Source organism: Anolis sagrei, chromosome 1 (genome assembly GCF_037176765.1).
Source record: "Anolis sagrei isolate rAnoSag1 chromosome 1, rAnoSag1.mat, whole genome shotgun sequence".
In the NCBI taxonomy this organism is placed as follows: Eukaryota; Metazoa; Chordata; class Lepidosauria; order Squamata; family Dactyloidae; genus Anolis; species Anolis sagrei.
In genome coordinates, this window is record NC_090021.1 from 19,763,380 (window position 1) to 19,783,954 (window position 20,575).

The 20,575-nt window shown below is 38.9% G+C and overlaps 1 protein-coding gene across 44 annotated transcripts in view; it reads left to right on the top strand.

Annotated features, from left to right (window-relative positions):
• The window catches only part of NRXN1 (neurexin 1), a 1,138,555-nt gene that overhangs the window by 1,047,831 nt on the left and 70,149 nt on the right, over positions 1–20,575 (top strand). Inside the window, exon 1 of one of the 44 annotated variants that reach the window (XM_067463121.1) lies at positions 20,144–20,467. The exons of the other annotated variants lie outside the window; for them this stretch is intronic. Within the exon in view, the coding sequence (XP_067319222.1) occupies positions 20,435–20,467 (33 nt within the window). The 5' untranslated portion in view covers positions 20,144–20,434. Of the gene's footprint in view, positions 1–20,143; positions 20,468–20,575 lie in introns of those variants that run through there. 44 annotated transcript variants of the gene reach the window in all.

Genomic DNA, 20,575 nt, shown 5'->3' on the forward strand with positions numbered 1-20,575 from the left:
GGAAAGTTGTTGCAGAGACAGCCAGTTAACTGACGGAGGGGCTTGCAAAAGGGTAGCCATATTAATCTGTCACAAAAGTGGGAATTGTGTATCCCAGCATGCCTTGACATATTGTCTGTGCTGGCTAGAATGGCAGCAACATCTCCATTATTTGCACTTCTGATCAACTGATGAAAAGCCAACACTGTTTTAACTGCTGTGGCTCAATACCATGGAATCATGGAATTTGCAGTTTGATAAGGAAGCATCACTCTTTGGTAGAAAAGGTTAAAGACCTGGTAAAATTACAACTCCCACTATTCCATAGCATTCAGCAATGGCGGTTAAAGTGATGTCAGACTGTGTTCATTCTGCAGTGCAGATGCATCGAAAGAGTCTTGTGTCTCTTTTCAGGTTTCAACACCTCTACCATCATCATGGTTGTATGCATAAGGTTCTTACTTTTCCATAGTCTTTATTTCTGCCATATTGGAATACTGAAAGACTTCAAGAATTTTCCTTCCAGGGCAGAACTAAAACTCTCAAATGCCAAGGTCTGTTTTCCCCAGACTCCACCAGTGTTCATTCACATTGGGCATGTTGAGTATTCATGGCAAGTTTGGTCCAGATCCATCATTGTGTGAGTCCATAGTACTCTCCGGATGTAGGTGAACTACAACTCCAAACCTCAAGGTCAATGCCCTCCAAACCCTTCCTGTATTTTCCGTTGGTCAAGGGAGTTATGTGTGGCAAGATTGGTTCAATTCCATTGTTGGAGTTCAGAATGCTCTTTGATTGTAGGTGAACTATAAATCCCAGCAACTACAACTCCCAAATGATAACAACAATACCTCTGATATTTTGCTTGAGGAGGGATCTTCAGATTAATGTATTGTCAAAGGCTTTCATGGCTGGAATCACTGGGTTGTTGTAGATATTTCGGGCTATATGGCCATGTTCTAGAAGCATTCTCTACTGACGTTTTCACCTGCATCTGTGGCAAGCATCCTCAGAGGTTGTGGCCTCACAACTTCTGAGGATGCTTGCCATAGATGCAGGCAAAACGTCAGGAGAGAATGCTTCTAGAACATGGCCATGTAGCCCGAAAAACCTGCAACAACCCAGATCTCCAGACTGTCCTTAGCTTTATGCAAGATGCAATGGTACAACCAGGTGACACCACACTCCTCTTCCACAAATTCTTTTGGCATCCCTTAAGAGTCATCTCCTGATTTAGCCTCAGGAGAAACTTCCATATTCACTTTGGATTATTCTCCGGAGGTAAAATGTCATTAGCAAGCCTGACATATATGAGCAAAATTCTGTACTGGGATATTCCTGTCCATAGAGTTCATCCTACCCCTGAGACTGGCTAAGTAAACCGAAAGAAATTCAACCAATTCAAAAAGAGCCCTTTGGGCATATCCAAGTTCTTTTTCTTTACAAGGTGGGGGTCTGGATTAGCAAAAGGGAGATATATAAATAATTTAACCAAGCAATGAAATACCTTGCATCAATAGGCCGTTATTATTATCATGTTGTTGTTAGTTAGTTATTGGGTTTGTTTATTTATCTATGTATTTCACCTCTTTTTCCACAGCTCTGGGTCTCAATATTACCAAAATTAAATCAAATTAGAGAAAATCTCAAATCAGCATGAGCATGCAAAAAGTTAAAATGTAATTAAACTACCAACCTATCTCAAAGGCACTTTTGAGAAGTATCAAGTAAAAAGTAAGAAATTAGAATAGTATAATACATTAAGAGCCTTTTCAAGAAATCAATAAAATAATATTCCATGGAGACAAATATAATATTCTGCATTTTGGATGCAAAAGCCAAATGCATCCAAAAGGATGGGTGACACATGGGTTTGCAGCATTACCTTGAGATTTTTGTTGATTCTCAATTGAGCATGAGCCAGTAATGTGATGCTGCATCAAATAAGATGAATGTTCATTAATTTCACACTAGAGAATAAATCCACTTTAAATACAATTTCTGCCTTCTGCCTCCTGGGGTTTATAGATTAGTGGGGCTGTTAAAGGCTCCTCCCTAAATTACAAACCCCACAACTCTATAGGAGGCAGCAACCAGATTTAAAGTGGATTCATACTCCAGTGTGATGAAGTAATAAGTTAAGAGAAGCAATAGGTAAAGGTAAAGGTTTCCACATGACATTAAGTCTAGTTGAGTGTGACTCTGGAAGGTGGTTCTCATCTCAATTTCTAAGCCGAAGAGCTGATGTTGTCCATAGAGGTCTCCTAGGTCATCTTATGGGGTGCCATTACCTTCCTGCCAAGCAATACCTATTGATCTACTCACATTTGCATGTTTTTGAATTGTTAAATTGGCAGAAGCTGGGGCTAACAGCAGGAGCTCACCCACTCCACCATAGTCCTTCTCTATTCTGCACTCTATTCAGGCCTCATCTGGAGTGTGTTTTAATTCATTTTAACAAGGATATAGACAAGCTGGACTGGGTTCAGAGAAGGGCAACAAGGATGATAAGAGATATGGAGAACAAAATATAAGAGGAAAGCTTGACGTTGTTAGACATGTTCAGCTTGGCAAAGAGAAGACTCAAAGGGGATGTGATCCTCCCCTTTAAATATACATCAAGGGCTGTCACAGAGAGGAGGGTACAGGTCTGTTGGAAAAGGTGTGATGACAGAAGATTAACTCGGATTATCTGGCCAGTAGAGAATATGGACTTCCAACAGCTACGATTATTTTTGGCTGGCAAAAAAGTAAGGCAGTGAACAACCATTTTTAACCTGTTTCAATGGGCCCTTTTACACTGCCATATAATCCAGATTTATTTATCATATCAAGAGTAAACCAAGTGTACAGTTGTAATGTATTAAAAAAACCACAACGTTGAAAACTTGGCATTATATTAAATGTCCTTTGACCAGTAGCTGGCTACTTGGAGTGCCTCTGGTGTTGCTATTAGGAGGTCCTCCACTGTGCATGTGGCAAGGCTCCGACTGCATTGTAATAGGTGGTCCGTGGTTTGCTCTTCTCCACACTCGCGTGTTGCGTACTCCACTTTGTGGCCTCATTTCTTAAGGTTGGCTCTGCATCTCGTGGTGCCAGAGGCAATCTGTTCAGCGCCTTCCAAGTCACCCAGTCTTCTGTGTGCCCAGGAGGGAGTCTCTCATTTGGTATCAGCCATGGGTTGGGGTTCTGGGTTTTAGCCTGCCACTTTTGGACTCTCACCTGCTGAGTTGTTCCGGCAAGTATCTCTGTAGATCTTAGAAAACTATTTCTTGATTTAAGGTGTTGGCATGCTGACTGATATCTGCACAGGGTTTATCAAAGCAGATAATCCACATTATCTGCTTTGAACTGAATTATCGTATGAGCCTATACTGCCATATAATCCAGGTCAAAGCAGATCATCTGGATTTTATATGGCAGTGTAAGTAGGGCCCTAGACTCCTTATTTCCCTTACTTATGTCCCATCTTTCTCTCAGCGTGGAACCCAAGGTGACTTACAACTTAGATTAAAATAAAGTACACAAAAAACCTCATAATGAGAAGTTTTTTAAAAAACCCACACTATTAAATAAGCCATCCTGTTTAAAAAAACACTCTAATTAAAACACTTTGATTTGAGTTAATTGAAAACAATGGACATTTATCTCTTCTTTACTCAGTACTGTCTTATTTGTTTGGCATAACCATCAAAAACCCGTGTGGTTAAGATAGTAAAGTGAGATTCACAGATCCTGGGCTTTAAAGAAACCAGTGCCACCCATTGTTCTTCCTTAGGGAAAGTGATCTCTTTAAACATGCAACAAGGGTGTCACTTCCCAATAACTATTTCCAGATAGGCAGATGTTACTTCTTCTTTTCTCTAATCCAGTCTCCCTTGTTTTCTGTTTCCCCCCAAAGAATCAGACTGAAGTAGAAAGTAGGGCAGATGACATATTTGAAACAATCTTTTTTAAAAAGAAAGAAAGAATTTGAAACTGATCAACAGGAGCAGAACACATTCTCTGCTCTGCTAGACACCACGTTTAACAGTTAATAAATGTGAAATTTGAAAAGAGATCTCAAAACTGGTAGCAATTCTCAGAATATATATACCCGCCTGCTCTATCTTTCTCTCTCTTTCTCTCATTCTCACCTGTCAAACCCAGTGGTTCTCAGCCTTTCTAATGCCACAACCCCTTGGTACAGTTCCTCATGTTGTGGTGACCCCCAACCATAACATTATTTTTTGTTGCTACTTCATAACTGTAATTTTGCTACTGTTGTGAATCGTAATGTGAATATTTGATATGCAGGATGTATTTTCATTTACTGGACCAATGATGGAAATGAACCAAACTTGGCACACAGAACTCCCATGACTAAAAGAAAATACTGGAAGGGGCTGGTGGGCATTGACCTTGAGTTTTGGAGTTGTAGTTCACCTACATCCAGAGAGCACTGTGGACTCAAACAATGATGTATCTAAACCAAACTTGGCATGAATACTCAATATGCTCAAAAGTGAACACTGGTGGGGTTTTGGGAGAAATAGACCTTGACATTTGGGAGTTGTAGTTGTTGGGATTTATAGTTCACCTACTTTCTGAACTCCACCAATGAGAGAATTGGACCAAACTTCTCATACAGAACCCCCATGAATAACAGAAAATACTGTTTTCCCGTGATCTTTGGCGACCCCTCTGACACCCCCTCGTGACCCCCCCCCCCCAGGGGTCCCAACTCCCAGGTTGAAAAACACTGGTCTAACCCTATATCAAATTACAAAGGGATTGTAGCACTTTAGAAACTAACAGAGAAAATGAAACTGCTAGCTTTAACTTTTATAGAGTAATCCTCCTTCTACACTGCCATATAAAATCAAGATTATCTGCTTTGAACTGGATTATATGGCAGTGTAGACTCATGTAGTCCAGTTTAAAGCAGATAATGTGGATTATCAGCTTTGATAATCTGGGCTATATGACAGTGTAGAAGGAACCTGATTAAAAACAGTATAATGAATGCAGTTTGACACCACATGAACGCATGGCTCAATGCCATGGAATCATGGAAATCATAATTTTATAAGGTCTTTACTCTTCTCCGGGAAGTAGTGCTGGTGCCTCACCTAGACTAGAAAAAGCAGAAAAAGTTCACTTTGAGAAAATCAGGTGAGGAAGGAATATATTCAGAACTTTGCACATTGGACTTTGGGATCAATTCAAGTGACCTTGGTCATGTCTCAGTCTCATAAATTAGGAAACTTACTTCATAGAATTGTTGCCAAGATGAAAATGAGCTAACAGCCTTGAAACTTGGGTACAAGTGTGACAAAGAAAAAATACAAATTTCTCAGGCTGCAAGCAGAACGCTATCAATTTGAATATATTCTCCTACATCAAATAAATGGATTAGAGTCTACTCGCTTCCACGTTTCTTATCTCCTTTGTGACAGCCACAGCTGAAGCCTGGGATAGTATATTTTATTCATCTTATATGTGGTAGAATGAATGCTTGATATTTGGGGAATGTCAGCATTCGTATGTGAATGCCAGCAAGTTCCAAAATTTTGATGAATGTCAAAAATGAATAGATGCTCCAATGGATCTGATTGTCCTCATTCACCTTTGTGTGTCTGGGAAGGGATCTGAGCTCAAAAGTAGAAGGCTGGTCTTGCCTGGGGAAAATCCCAGGTTTATCCCAGTTATCTTTAGCTTAAAATGTCAGCTAAGATGCAATGGGATGGATCTCGACTTGAACCTCTGGAGATCTACTGCCAGTCAGAATCAACAATATTAAGGTCAATGGTCAATGAGTATGACCTGTTCTGTATCTTTTTAAGGGCAAAATCAGAACTTGGAAAGGTTACTTTAAATGCTGCCCAGGCACTTATGAGCTGAACAAACATCCAACATTTTTCCAGGTCCTGCCCCAAGCTTGTCCAAGGTGTGTTAAGAGCCAGCTATGTGTGCCTTAAAGTTGTTTCCAAGTTATGGCAACACTATCATTTTTTTTTGTCTTGACAAGGTTTGTTCAGAAGGTATTTGCCCATGCCTTCTCTGTAGCTTGGAGACAATAACTTGCCCAAGACCATCCAGTTCAGTGGTTCTCAACTTTCCTAATGCTGTGTTCCCTTAATACAGTTCCTCATGTTGTGGTGACCCTCAACCATGAAATCATTTTTGTTGCTACTTCAGAACTGTAATTTTGCTGTTGTTATGAATCATAATGCAAATATCTGATATGCAGGATGTATTTTCATTCACTGGACCAAATTTAGCACAAATACCCGATACACCCAAATTTGAATACTGGTGGGATTGGGGGTGGGGGAAATGATTTCATCATTTGGGAGTTGTAGTTGTAAGGATTTATATTTCCACTACAAAGAGCATTCTGAACTCCACCAAGAGTGGAATTGAACCAAACTTGGCACACAGAACTCTCATGACCAACAGAAAATACTGGAAAGGTTTGGTGAGTATTGACCTTGACTTTTGGAGTTGCAGTTCACTTACATCCAGGGAGCACTGTGGACTCAAACAATGATAGATCTGGAGCAAACTTGGCATGAATACCCAATATGCCCTGGGATTTATAGTTCACCTACAATCAAAGAGCATTCTGAACCTCACCAATGATAGAACTGGGCCACACAGAACCCCCATGACCAACAGAAAATACTGTGTTTTCTGATGGCCTTTGGCAACCTCTCTGACACCCTCTCGTGACCCCCAAGGGTCCCAACTCCTAGGTTGAGAAATGCTGACCTAGTTGTTTTCCATGGCTGATTGGGGTTCAAAAATGGTCTCCAGTGTCCTAGTTCAACACCCAGGCAATTACACTACAGTTGATTTCCATGCTATTGATATTTCAATCACAGAATCATAGATTTTGGAAGAACTACAAGAGCAGTCTAGTCCAATCCAAGCCTTGCAGATCTCTCAAGAGATATCTCTCCAACCTTTTTTGAAAGGCTTCCAAAACAAAGAGTCCAACAATGAATGTGTTTTCTGGTTTTGATGGCAGAAATCAAATGTTAAGGAATGTTTCCTGTCAAGCATTGCATCAGAGCTCGATAAAAAAGTCTTTGCTTAGCAGTGTCCTAATTTCATTCCTCTGTTTCCAACTTGCTTATCTGCATTGCTGCTCAAACAACAGGCTTTCTTCTCAACCAGCATTTTATGAATCTGGTATCATTTTCAAGGAGGGTGCAACTTCTCAAGGACCTCACTGCTAACAAGGGCAATACCTTTAAATCTCCCCGACAGAAGGATTTCAAACCAGGGGCTTATTGGATTTTATTTCATTTTTTAAAAAAGAATCTGCTTTTGAAATCCTGATCACATTAACATTTGCAAATAGCAGCAAAAGCTTAACACTGTGGAGCAAACCAGAGCAAGAGATACATGACAGAGAGGCTGTTAACGTTGGTTAATCTTTTTTCTTCTGCTATGCATTCCTCTGCTTTAGTCGCTTTTCTTTGATCTCTCGTCTGTGTAGGTCTTTTCACACAACTATCTCAGCCTATGGCAGCTGCAGAAAAACATCAGCAAGGGAGGGCTTCTATCTGCATTACTCTGTGATGAAGGAGTTGTACTGATAGTAGGGACCAGATTGGGGTTTTGTGTTGCCTTTTCTGATGCTGCCGCATATGTTAATTTTATTGCAACACCCCCCAAAAACCCCAAGCAATAAATTCCTTATGCCTGAACAGTTTGCTTTCTTGTTGACAAGATTGTATTGAACAAACCCAGCTGACCTCAGCTGGCATTGGAGGTGGTAGTATACCCATTTTTGGTATTACTATTACTACTACTCCTGCTTCTTGGCAGGGGGTTGGACTGGATGGCCCATGAGATCTCTTCCAACTCTATGATTCTATGATGGTGATGATGATGATGATGATGATGATGATGATGATGATATTTTTATATTCCCTGGCTTATCTCTCGAAGCAGAGCTCATCATAAAAACAATATATTTCTAAAATCACACAAACCATTTAAAATACATAGATTTAAAACACGTAAACATATGTTTTAAGTGTTCAAAATGTCAGTTTCATTCTCTCCCATGTTTCTGAACAGAAATGAATAGAAATTAAATTGTGGCCTAGCCTTAGAAGAGACAAGCAAATCTTCTAGTTTCAATTCCTCTCACATTTGAAAGATTATTGGAACGGCCTGGATTGCAATTATGGACAGCGTGGTTTAAAATGGTGATATTGGTTTAAATGTTTTTAAATGTTTTAATGCATTTTATAATCATATTTAAAATGCTCATTTTAATTGTATATTGTTTTTTAATGGCATCAAATAGTTGCCTATGTGTAAAGCTGCCTTGAGTCCCCTCCGGGGTTGAGAAAGATGGGGTAGAAATGCTGTAAATAAATAAATTTTGTGAATATTTCTTATTAAGCACCCCTTTACCCAAATTTCAAAATTTGAAATACTCCAAAATCTAAAATTGTCCATATTGGCAGCTGAGATAGTGACATCTTTGCTTTCTGATGATTCAGTGTTTAAAAAACTTGTGTCATACACAAAAAATAGTTAAAATATTGCATAAAATTAGCTTCAGGCTATGTGTATATGGTATATATGCAACATTCATGAGTTTTGCAATTTGTCTTGAGTCTCATATTGAAGATATCTCATTATCTATATATATGCAAGTGCATGTATTCCAATCTCCCCCCTCTCCCCCCCCCCCCCCCACTCCAAAAGAAATCACAAATACTTCTGAGCTCAAGCATTTTAAATTAGGGATGATCAACCTATACATTCTGTTCAGAAACAAACTAAAATAAATGTATCACATCTGAGCCCTTAGTTTGTCCTTTTGAAACAATCCAGGTCTCCAGTTTATTTAATAATGCAGTCAAAAATATAGAAAATAATGAAATAAAAACAAGGACAACAAATGAAAATATCTTGGACAAAATCTATGACTGAAAAGAAGGTTAAATTACTGCAGAATCTATTCCAATGGCAAAATTTACAACACCGTTCAAGACATTGGTGTGCAGCCTAGGAGGATTTTTTCTTTATTGTGTCAGAAGCGAATTGAGTATACAGTTGTAATGTATTTAAAAAAAAAAAACCTTGGCATTACGCTAAATGTCCTTTGACCAGAAGCTGGCCACTTGGAGTACCTCTGTTGTTGCTAAAAGGAGGCTCTTCATTGTGCATGTGGCAGGGCTCAGACTGCATTGTAATAGGTGGTCTGTGGTTTGCTCTTCTCCACACTCGCATGTGGACTCCACTTTGTAGCCCCATTTCTTAAGGTTGGCTCTGCATCTCGTGGTGCCAGAGCGCAGTCTGTTCAGCAGCTTTCAAATCGCCCACTCTTCTGTGTGCCCAGGAGAATGAACCATGAACTGTGTTTGACATGGCCAATAAATGGTGGCCAAACACTGAAAAATGTGTCTTTCATCCCCATATATCATTCAGTGTTTTAGAATGGGCAGTTAATTTCTCCTTGTGCATTGCTTATCTGTCATCATTAACAAACAGCAAAAGTAATCCAATTACTTCTGAGGGCCATTGTTTGCTCCTTAATTAAGCTCATATCTTCAAAGATTTATCTTCTATCAGCAGACAAAACTAACATACTGTAAATGTACCTAAATGCCAAGGAGAAGATATCCACATCAACAAGAACCACTGGAGTTGCAGTTGATATAATTAAGAGACCTAAATGCCCTGAAGCTTAACAGTAATCATGGAAGCTAAACATTATCATTCCTGGTTAATACTTGGATACCAGGTGCTGTATACCGTGCCTCAGAAAATCCCAAGAAATTAATGGGGTCACCATAAATTTAGAAACTGTGCATACATACAGAAATGGACAAAAAAAAACCCTCTATTCTTGACTCACCACTAGACTGCCATATACATGTTAGAGAAGAAATTGCAAGATATCCTTTATCATTGACTTGAAAATCAGCCATCCAAAGTTTGTCATACAATAAAGATATCACCTAACTAGTAGTTTCAGTTTTCTGTTTTCCATCACTTTCTCCTGAAGAGGGAAAGAAGAAAAAAAGAAAACAAGCACTCAGAGATAATCTAGTCAACTGTGAACGATTGGGACACATTAACATTTTGAAAGTCTATGAAATGTGATGCAGGCAAGCCAGTGAGACAAAAATTATAGAGCCAAGTGTAACAGCCCACCCGGTTGTCCCTGCATATTGCTGCTTGCAGAGTTAATTAAGCGGGTATGTAAGGATTAATTAGAAAATCAATCAATCATATGTACTTATCTGGTTCGCATCAGTTTGCAATGTATTTATCTTCATAATATCCATGTGATGAAAGGAAGTGCAATTATCCCCATTTAGGCCACAAGTACACAACCGTTTTTGACAGTAATTGCAGCTCTGTTAGGAAACTCTGGTATGCTGGTGTTATTAACTGCTGTCAAGAGGAGTTGGGAGAGTTTATGGAATTGGCCACTGTTGCCATTAGTAGGAATGGGATCTAATTTTGTAGTTTATGAAACATATTTTTGATCAATTTCCTTTCTGTGCCTAATGCTTCTACGAAGAGTCTAGCTGATGTTACTGGTGATGTCCTCCTCACTGTGGTGGTTAATCCAGTCTGAGATTTAGTTGAGACTTTAAAGATTTTCCAGTCTGAATCTATGTGGATGGATGAAAGCATAGTAAGGAAGAAGCTATTTTGGTGTCTCTGGGAAAGGAATTCCAGAGTCAGAGGAGCCACCACACTTGTGGCCCTCTGAATGTTTGGACCTCTAAATCCCAAAAGCCCTAGCCAACTTGTCCAATGGCCAGGAATTCTGAGAGCCAAAGTTCAAAACACCTGGAAGGCCACAGGTTTGACACCACCAGTCTAGGAGCAACCACTGAGAAGTCATAGAATCATAGAATCAAAGAGTTGGAAGAGACCTCATGGGCCATCCAGTCCAACCCCCTGGGTCCAAGTCCCTTTCTCATATTCCAGTCAGCCGTACTGTTGAGACTGAAAGAACAGCCTTTCCTGATGATCTGAATGTCTGGGCCAGCTCATACAATGAGATGCAGTCTGCCAGATAGACTGGATCTGCACCATATAGTCTTTACAGGTCATAACCAGAACTTACAGTTGTTCCTTGAAGCAAACTGGCAGTCAGAAATGCTATTTTAACTATTTGGACCAGCAGACATTTCTAAGCATTCTTCAGAAACAGTTCAAAGTAAGACAAAAAGATTCATTACCGCAGCCAGATTTTGGACTGTGTGATGAGGTCCTAGGGCTTCACGGGAACAGCTTCCATGCCTTGTGCTTCATGCTCTGGTTTGCTTTGGGAGATTGCTGTCTGCTTTGCTCTTGTCCATTCTGAAGAAATTTGAGTTTGATTTTGTTTCATGTTCATTCCTTCATGGCTTTATGAAGAATGAGGGGAAAATATTTCTTTTTTTTTTATTGTTTCATGTGAAACAATAAAAAGTGTTACACTAGCCAACATACACTTTGTTTCATTTTCATTCCTGGTATGCTTAGCTTCATGAAGAGAATGTGTGCTTATATATTATTTGTTATTTCTAAAGTACATTTTCTTATTTAAAAACACATAACAAAAAATGTGGGGTGGGGTTACCGGGGTCCAGAGCATATTAATAGCATTTCAATGCATTTCAGTGGGAAAATTCACTTTGAGAGAAGAGTGATTTGAATTAAGAGCTTGGTCATGGAACGAATTAAACACTTAACTCAAGGTATCACTGTATATTATAGTAGTCTAAACAGAATGTAAATAAGACATATATCACCATGGCCAGATCCAAGATCTCAAGAAATGAGCACAGATACATGCAAGTTTTAAATATGCTAAAAGGCCTACTGGGCTTCGATACATTCACACTATGAAACTTGTGTGTACCCTCATCTAACACACTTTCAATCCCCATTTCCTATCTGTCATGGGACATTCGTGTTGTCTATATTAAATTTCAATTTAGTCACCCTTATCTAGGCCATCGCCAATGACAGGTGCTGATTTAGGACTAGAACTGCCTCCTTAAATTGAAATAGCAGCTGGGTGTCATCTACATATTGATGACAAAAAACTTGGAAAACCTCTCCCAAACAGAACTGGGGGGGGGGGGGGACTTCACAGGTCAACAGCTGAGGGATGGGCTCAAGCATGAGTTCCCCAATATCACTGTCTGTATTCTAACCTCCAGGAAGGAATAGACCTACTCCCGAACAATTTCCAAAGCACCGAGGCAGCCCAGGATTCCATGACCAATTGTACCAAAAGCCACCGAGCGGTCTAGCAGACACCACTTTAACTGCCAGAGCTCAAGGCCATGGAATAATGATCATGGGTATGGAAGTTTTACCAGGTCTTTAGCCTTCTCTGTCAAAGAATGCTGGTGGCTCACTAAACTACAGCTTCCATGGTTCCATAGTATTTAGCCATGACAATTAAAGTGGTGTCAAACTTCATTGATTCTACAATGTAGATGGAAATAACCTGGATTCAAGCCATAAAGTTTTGAAAATTTAGACCCTGTTGGCACTGAAAATGAATTTGGCTGTGATTTCCTTAGCTCTTAGGCCGTCAATTGTGATCAGTTTTACATGGTGTGATTTCATCAGCAGTGTCATCCATATAATTTGCAATACATTTGTTGATTCGCCTTGCTTTCACCCAACCCTTCTGGAGATACTTGGTTTGACAGGAAGAAATGTGGCAAATTCGGCTTGTATCAGTCACATTTATAGAGGTTAGCAAGACTGTTGACATGTTGTTCTTTGCCAACTGTGTTTCTGTGGTTCATCTTGCATGCTGACATCAGGGTGATTGTGACACAACTCATTCCATGACAGAAAAGCCATGTTCCCTGAAGGAAGTCATGACCCAGTTATTATGAACTGACAAAATATCTGTCTTTGTGTGCAAGAGGTAGTATTGCAAGGAACTTTGGGAAAGGAAGTGTGCACTGGCTGTGCTCTCCAAATAGGATTTTGTTGGCATCAATCTGCAACGGCTCTTGTTGTACCAACAGAAAAAGCCATTTCATACAACACCTTGTTACTCATATGGAGAAAGTTGGATAAGAACGTCCATCCAACTTGTCCATCACTATTGACAATACAAGTCAGGGAAGGAATTTCAAGTAGTGGTGCACAGCAAAAAAAAAAAAAAAAACCCCATTCCAAGACTATGGACTTCATGCCACAGGATAAGTAAAGTGTTTGGGATCGTTTTTTTCCCCCTGAGCTTTAATTTTGAAATTAAATGGATAATTTTCCTACCCCATTACATGGTTTCCCTCTTTCCGTTTTCTATTCTATTTATCCGTTGGCCTTCTGATCACACAGGAGACATATTTCTCCCCCCACTGTCTCCTCCCCCGTTTTCTTTGGATATTAAAATTTCTCCTTATAAGTTCAAACAGCTCTCAATTCAAAAGGTGTCTATTTATATTATGTTTATAAATTACAGCCTTCCTCCTCAGTCCCAAAATGATAACGGCGGAAGAAAGGAATCAATACTGCCCATCTTGGCTCCTCCCTCCATTATGATGTCATTATGTTTACACGTAGGCAAGGGGGAATTCCCATCACATGGTAAATTCGGCCTTTTTACATGCCTCTACATGGGGAATTGAAAAGATATTCATTGCTAAATGACGAGGAAACTTAGGGAAAATCACACTTTAGAAATGGTGAAATACCTGGAACCCACTGTACGAGTTTGTATCATGTGATGGACTCTATCAGTCGCTGTTTCTTAAATGTGTAAAAACACTGATTTTATTGCATGTGATGGAGTCCTATGTTTGGTTCATTATTATTTTTCTAGTGCAATATCCCATTTCTAAAAATGCATTTTCACAGAATTAATTAGTAATGTAATGAAATGATACAATATAATCTGACCCTCTTATCCATAGTTTCAATATCCATGGCTTCACTTCCCCACACTCTACAAATTATTCTTCTGTACTTCTGGGTCTCTCAAATCTTTTGATGCGATTCTATGGTATGCTTCCAGCCCATATATGGATAAAATGTAGGGTTCATTATTATCCAAAATATTTGGTACCAGAAGTGTTTTGGATGTTGGATTGCTATTTTTTAAAGACTTCCTGTATTTGCAAATACATACATAATGAGATATTTTGGAGATAGGACCCTAAACGTGGAATTCATGGATGTTTCATATATACCTTTTTATCTTCATGTCTGGAAGCAATTGTATACAGAATTATTTTAATATTTTTGTGCATGAAGCAAAATGTGTGTATATTGAACCTGAAAGCATAAGTGTCATGATCTCAGTCACCTAGGTGGATAACTTTGGGTCTTGAGTACAGTATTATGGATTTCAGAATTCCATGTAAGGAATACTCAAACTATGCTAAGAATGTCTTGTGCCTTCCAATTAATGTTTCTTCAAATTTAAAAAATGTAAGGACAGTGCATGCTAGTGAACTATCATGTCTTTAAGGTAATGATGAACTGAAAACACCACCTTTCCCCATTTCTCGCCAACTTCTTTCTTTATTTCTTTATTTCTTTTAATGATCTAAAGAGCCCAACTTTGACTTTCATTTCTGTCAAGCTATAAATTAAAATATGACTTTGGGTGCATCTTTGCTTTATAATTGATGCAGTTTGATGCCACATTAATTGCCATGGCTCAGTGCTATGATGAACTCATGGGAGTTGCAGTTTTACAAGGTCATTAGCCTTCTCTGCCAACATATTTGCACCTCAGTAAACTACAACTCCCAGAACTTAAGAGCATTTAGTCATGGCAGTTAAATTGGTGTCAAACTGCATTAATTCTACAGTGTAGATGCCCCCTGACATGGGAATTTGAAAAAAGATGGAAATATCTTCATATCCATCATCTTGCCTTTACTTTAAGTAGAGTGGGACCATTTATTTGGCTCCAGAGACTTTATTGGTAGCCACTGAGAACCACAGTGGCCATTAACTTGTTTTGTAGCCATAGCACTCAAGAATTTCATGCAAGAAAGTATGGCCTGGAAAACAGAGATCTCTGTGACTGGCGCAAAGCAAGATGACTCTTCTATGTCCATTACAAAAATTCAACTCCCCTATCTTTCCCCTTCCAGCTCACAGTAATCTAGTAAAAAAATGCAGTGCAGTAATTTTGTTAGGCATAATTAGAAGACTGCTTTATCTGCATATAGCCCCCTGGCTTGGCTGTGTTTAATAATGACAGGGTTTTGAAAGAAACGGAGTTGGACTGTGTGTATGATATGTAGAATAAAAGTTCTTTTTCTGAAATTGCTTTCCAGTAGATACACAGCCATCAGTCATAACTATTAGCAAAAAAATCAGCTTCCTCTCAAGTCTGTCAACTGGATTTTTCAAAGACTATTAGCAGAACAACTTGGAGCTTAATAGAAATGATAAAATGAAAGATACAATTCTTTCATCTGTCAATTTTGTTATTTTACACAAGATGAATCATACATCTATATTCTAAAGAGGAACACTTTTTTTTTTGCATTTTCAAAGAGCCATAGAAACCATTTAATCTGAAATAAACAGTATTTTTAGGGAACACCCTCCCCCACCACAAAAAAGCCCAAAGACAAACATAAATTGTTGTATGTATTCTCAGGGCCATATTTATTAAATAATGAGTTGATTGGATTTCCAGTCCAACAAACAGCTCAGGACAGTTGACAACTTATTGCTCAGGGCTAGAACATCTGCTCTAGCATCTAATGTCCAAAATCATGGGGTCCTAAATTATATACAGTTACAATGCTTTTAAGGCAATGGGGGTGGGAAATGAACACCCTCCCTTGTTTTAGATTGTTCTTAGCATTGCTAAATCCTTTAATTCTGATATAATGTGAAAGTTTACATCAAATTGGCTGACTCTGCCTTGTATGAAATAGCAAATTCTGATGTTGGTATTGATCAGGGGCTCTAGTTCCATGTATTGGCTCCAATGTATTTTCTAAGTCCTATTGACAATTCCTCATAAAATTTGCATGTGGTTTTGCATAGAAAGCCTTTTCTAAGTGGAAAATAGCTATATTGGCACAGAAAATATTCTTGTTGTGCAGAAATTTTATATTCTGAACAGAACAAACTTTTATGTGCAGAGAAAGCTGTTTTCTATGCAAATCAATCACACACAAATTTTGCACAAGAGCTCATAATCACAGCATTCTCTGCATAAGAAACAGCTTTTTCTTCTCAGAGCATAATATTTCTGCACAAAAAGGTTATTTTGTGAACAGAAAATACAGTTTTCTGTTTAAAATTACTATGTGTGAATTTTGTGTAGAATAAGTCCTGGATGTCAAAAATTCTTATCAGTCCAAAGTTTTTTCCTAGGAAAGACAAAAAAGAAAATAGCGGTGGAAAACACAGACGATAATGAGCTGGGGAGGCTCTATAATTTGGGTTTCTTGACACTGGAAAAACATCTTTTTACTATGTTTTGAACATTTTATCCCTGTTCCGATCTCAGAGGTATGATAATTCCACTGTTAAATTTTATCCTGATCTCTAAAGGGACTCTCTAAGATGTTGAACCTATTTTTGGAAAGGTTCAGAACTGTGCTTGACTCAATTTGGGCTTAAACGTGAATCTGATTTACTACAGGTAAATCCACACTGTCAATCACTTTTCAAATGCCCATATGCTGGGGTGCACCTATACTGTAGAATTATTATAGTTTGACATCATTTTAACTGCCATGGCTTAATGCTAGGGAATTGTGGGAGTTGTAGTTTGGTGAGGTACCCAGACTCTTTGGCAGAGAAGGCCAATGATCTTGTGAAACTGCAACTCCCATGAATCCATGGCATCCAGCATGGCGGTTAAAGTGGTAGCAAGCTGTGTTAACTCTTTAGTGTAAATGCACCTTATCTCACTGATCACAATCCACCAGCTAAGAGGTGTTATGAACACAAGAATTGTATTACAATTTATAACTCCCCATATTATGAATGGTAAATAAGAGAAGTTTGAAAAGATGTGTGTGTGTGTATGCAGATATGCTTAAACAAAAATCAGTGAAAGATTACTAAATAAGACATGAAGTAGAATCATAGAATCATAGAGTTGGAAGAGATCTCGTGGGCCATCCAGTCCAACCCTCTGCCAAGAAGCAGGAAAATCGCATTCAAAGCACCCTCGACAGATGGCCATTCAGCATCTGTTTAAAACCCTCCAAAGGAGGAGCCTCCACCACCAAGTGCCTGACATTTTAATCCCAGAATGAAACAGACAAGAGAGGATGGTGAAAATAAGTTCAAAATGAGGTTTGGTTCTCTCAGCTTTTGTTAGAATAATTGCTAAGTTAATTTCTCTTTCCTGTACTGAAGATCACTTGTCTTTTTTCCTTACTGTAGACATTCATTATCCTAAGTAGTTCTGAGTGATTCTCAAAAAGCCCTAAGGGACCTAGACTGCAGCACTTGATAACATTAACCCTTGGAGCTGTCATGACTCATTGGTTTGAGGCAAAAACTCACCAAGTGTAACATGCTTACTGTTTCTCCATTGGTTGGACTGCATGCTGTGTAAAATCTATGTCTCATATTTATAAAGGTGGGGAATAGTACAGATTTTGAATGTAAATAAGTTGATAGACCTCTAAGGATTTTCCTGTAGACCATGAACTTGAAATATAGAAGAGGTAAACATTGCTAAAAGCAGGGAGGGGGGAGAGAGAGATGGCACAAAACATGCTGACCTCATGCTTCATGAATCTCCTGACTCCATTGCTGCAGTCCCAAAGCTCTCTGTTAGTCCCTTATAACCCCCCCCCCCTTATAATCTAGTTTTTAATTTTAATTCAATTTTGGTATGATTTATACTAGGAAATTACATTAAGAGACAGCTAAGTGCATAAACCACCATAATGGATCATTTTAGAGGAGAATAAGTCACTGTATTACATATAACCACAGTCTGGCAAGTTGGAAATGAATTGTAACCCTATTTATTTAAGTTTAGTTCAGTGTCACTATTGCAGATGTAGTATGTTTATTGTGATGTATATGCAGTCTGGTAGTTGTGATGTTTGTTATTTTTTCTTCTTTTTGATATTTTTTTCTACTGGTATATTTTTAATTCAGTTTTAAAAACTCCACCATGCCAATATTTGTAAATTTTAGGTATAAATCACCCTTAAAATGAATCACAATTATTGAGTGGTTTTTTGAAATATAGCCAGGCCTCTTCCAATTTTGGCTGGTCAATGACTAAAAATAGAGGTATTTCCCCATGCCATTGTGTTCCACATTTTCCCATCTCTGGCTTAAAGACAGTAATGTTAATTTTGTGAACTCCAGAACCATTAATTTTGACTCACAACCTGTTGAGAAGTTATAACCATCGTAAACCAACATAAAGTTGAATCTCACCATTGGGCAATGTTAATATTTTCAGGAGATAAATGGAGGTTTAAGGATGATTGGGATGATTTTGGAAGAGAATCCTACACCATTGCCATTGTACAATTGTCCTTTTCTACCATGAGTCCTCTTGTATAAAGAGAATGCCCAATGAATGAATTTGCGATGTTGGTGGGAGCGAGAGTAGGGTCTCCCCAGATGATCTTAGGTTACGAGGTCGGATGTAGAGGCAGATGCGTTCGGACAAGTAAGCTGGATCAGAACCGTATAGAGCTTTATAGGTCAAAACTAGCACTTTGAATTGAGCTCGGAAGTTTTGTAAGCATTTAGGTATTTTAGAATTGTAAATACCAGTTCCAATTACTGTCTGTGTTAAAAGAGGATTGATGTATAGGCAAAGTACAGGTGGTTCTCCATATTTGCTCGTTTTATTTTTGCAGATTTGATTATTTGCGGAGTTGATCAATCTATTCGATCTAGGAATCATGATCAACTTACTAGCATAAGCTTTCATAGACTCCAGTTCACTTGTCTGTTTGTGTGGAGTCCACAAAAGCTTGTGCTACAAACTTGTTTTTCTCCATTAGCCGCAAAGGTGCTACAGGATTCCTTTATATCCCTTATGCTGAAACAGACTTATCTTTGAATACCATAGCCAGGAGAATATTCAGAATAGGATTTAGAAATGAACTAGATCTGGGAGTGAAGGGTTTTATATATAATTTAATGACACATCTAGGGTGTGTGAAGGCTTTTTTTTTTTCAATGCAGCCTTCTTCCTCAAGCTTAGCCCCCTTTACCTTGAAGAAACATACACTATAGCTGTTTGCATTGATTGATGAATGAGAGCAGATGTTCCTTGGAAAAGGTTCCATATGGCATCCCAGCTGTTTCTTTACTCCTTTGCAAAAGAGTTATTGTTACTTTTGCAGTCAGGATACTGTTAACAGTAAATAAGTATGTGTTTGCCATAGCAAAAAGAAGAGCTTGGCAATCAATATATAAGGATCCTCATTATCAGAACCTCAGAGATCCAAATCCCTTGATTAGAATGATCCATTCATTGTTTATCCGATTACCCCGTTTCCCCAAAATTGTGTGAATCCCCAAAGACAGAAAGATCCTGCTGTTCTTCCTATCTGCCTGTTTACTGACCTACTTACGTTTGAGAGCCTTTGAAAACCTTGCTAGAGCCTCTCCCTTTTGTTACTTCGCCTTAAAGAACGTTTCTTGCTGAGCATGATTCTTTTTAAAAAAGATGGCACTCTCATTAGCACAGCGGCATCTTTGTAATGCATCTCTCGGAATCACCTAATTGTCTTTATGCAATCATTGTGTCGAAAACATGCCTGATAAAAAAAGACATGCACAACACCCCTCATTAGCCTAGGCACCAAAAGGAAAAGAGACAAAGGAAAAGGGGAGATAATCACAGTTTGGAGGTTTTTCTAGGGCCACCCTGTGCTAATTGCGGTGTTTCGTCTTGCCAATTAATAGAAAGGGAAAACACAGTAATCAGCTCAAGGGAAATAGATCAGAATCATTTAAATAGGATCATGGTGTTGGTGTTCATTCCATTCTTCCCTATCTTCCCTTCCACGTATGCACACCTTTCTTTGGTCTCGCTTAATTACCTCCTGTTTGGATTGTAAAAGCCGAAGCCGAGTGTGGGTGAGCGTATAATGAAAACATGTAAGATACTCCCTGAATCTGCAAACAAGAAGAGGTGGGGGGAGAATTGGGCTGACTCTAGAGTGGTACCCAATGGTGAAGCACAGCACTTCGCATCCGCAGAAGAAACTGCAGCAGCATCCTTTCCTATAGCAACGGCTCAGCCATTGGTTTCTCCACTGCACGTGACTGAAAGAGCTCTTTCTCTCCGGGATATTTTTTTCCTTGTCTGCCTTCGTCTTCCATCTGTGTGCAGTGATAGGCCGGGCTGATGCGCAGGCAATTTATCATCTTGATCTCCCACTGAGTCAGGGAGCTCTCCTGTCACCAGTATTGATTTCAGAGGATGGACTAAATTTCCTAGGATTTCCATTAAGAATTAAGAAAAAAAGCTATAAGCACGCAGGGTAGCCAGGCAGACATGGATATGAGATGGCACTGTGAAACCTCTCAGGTAGCTTCTTCTCTCACGGCCGATGCAGACCAGAGGCTAAGCACTGCAGCATGCAGGGTTTAAGAGACTGTTAGTCGAAAAGAAAAAAAAATAAAATTAATAAAAAAG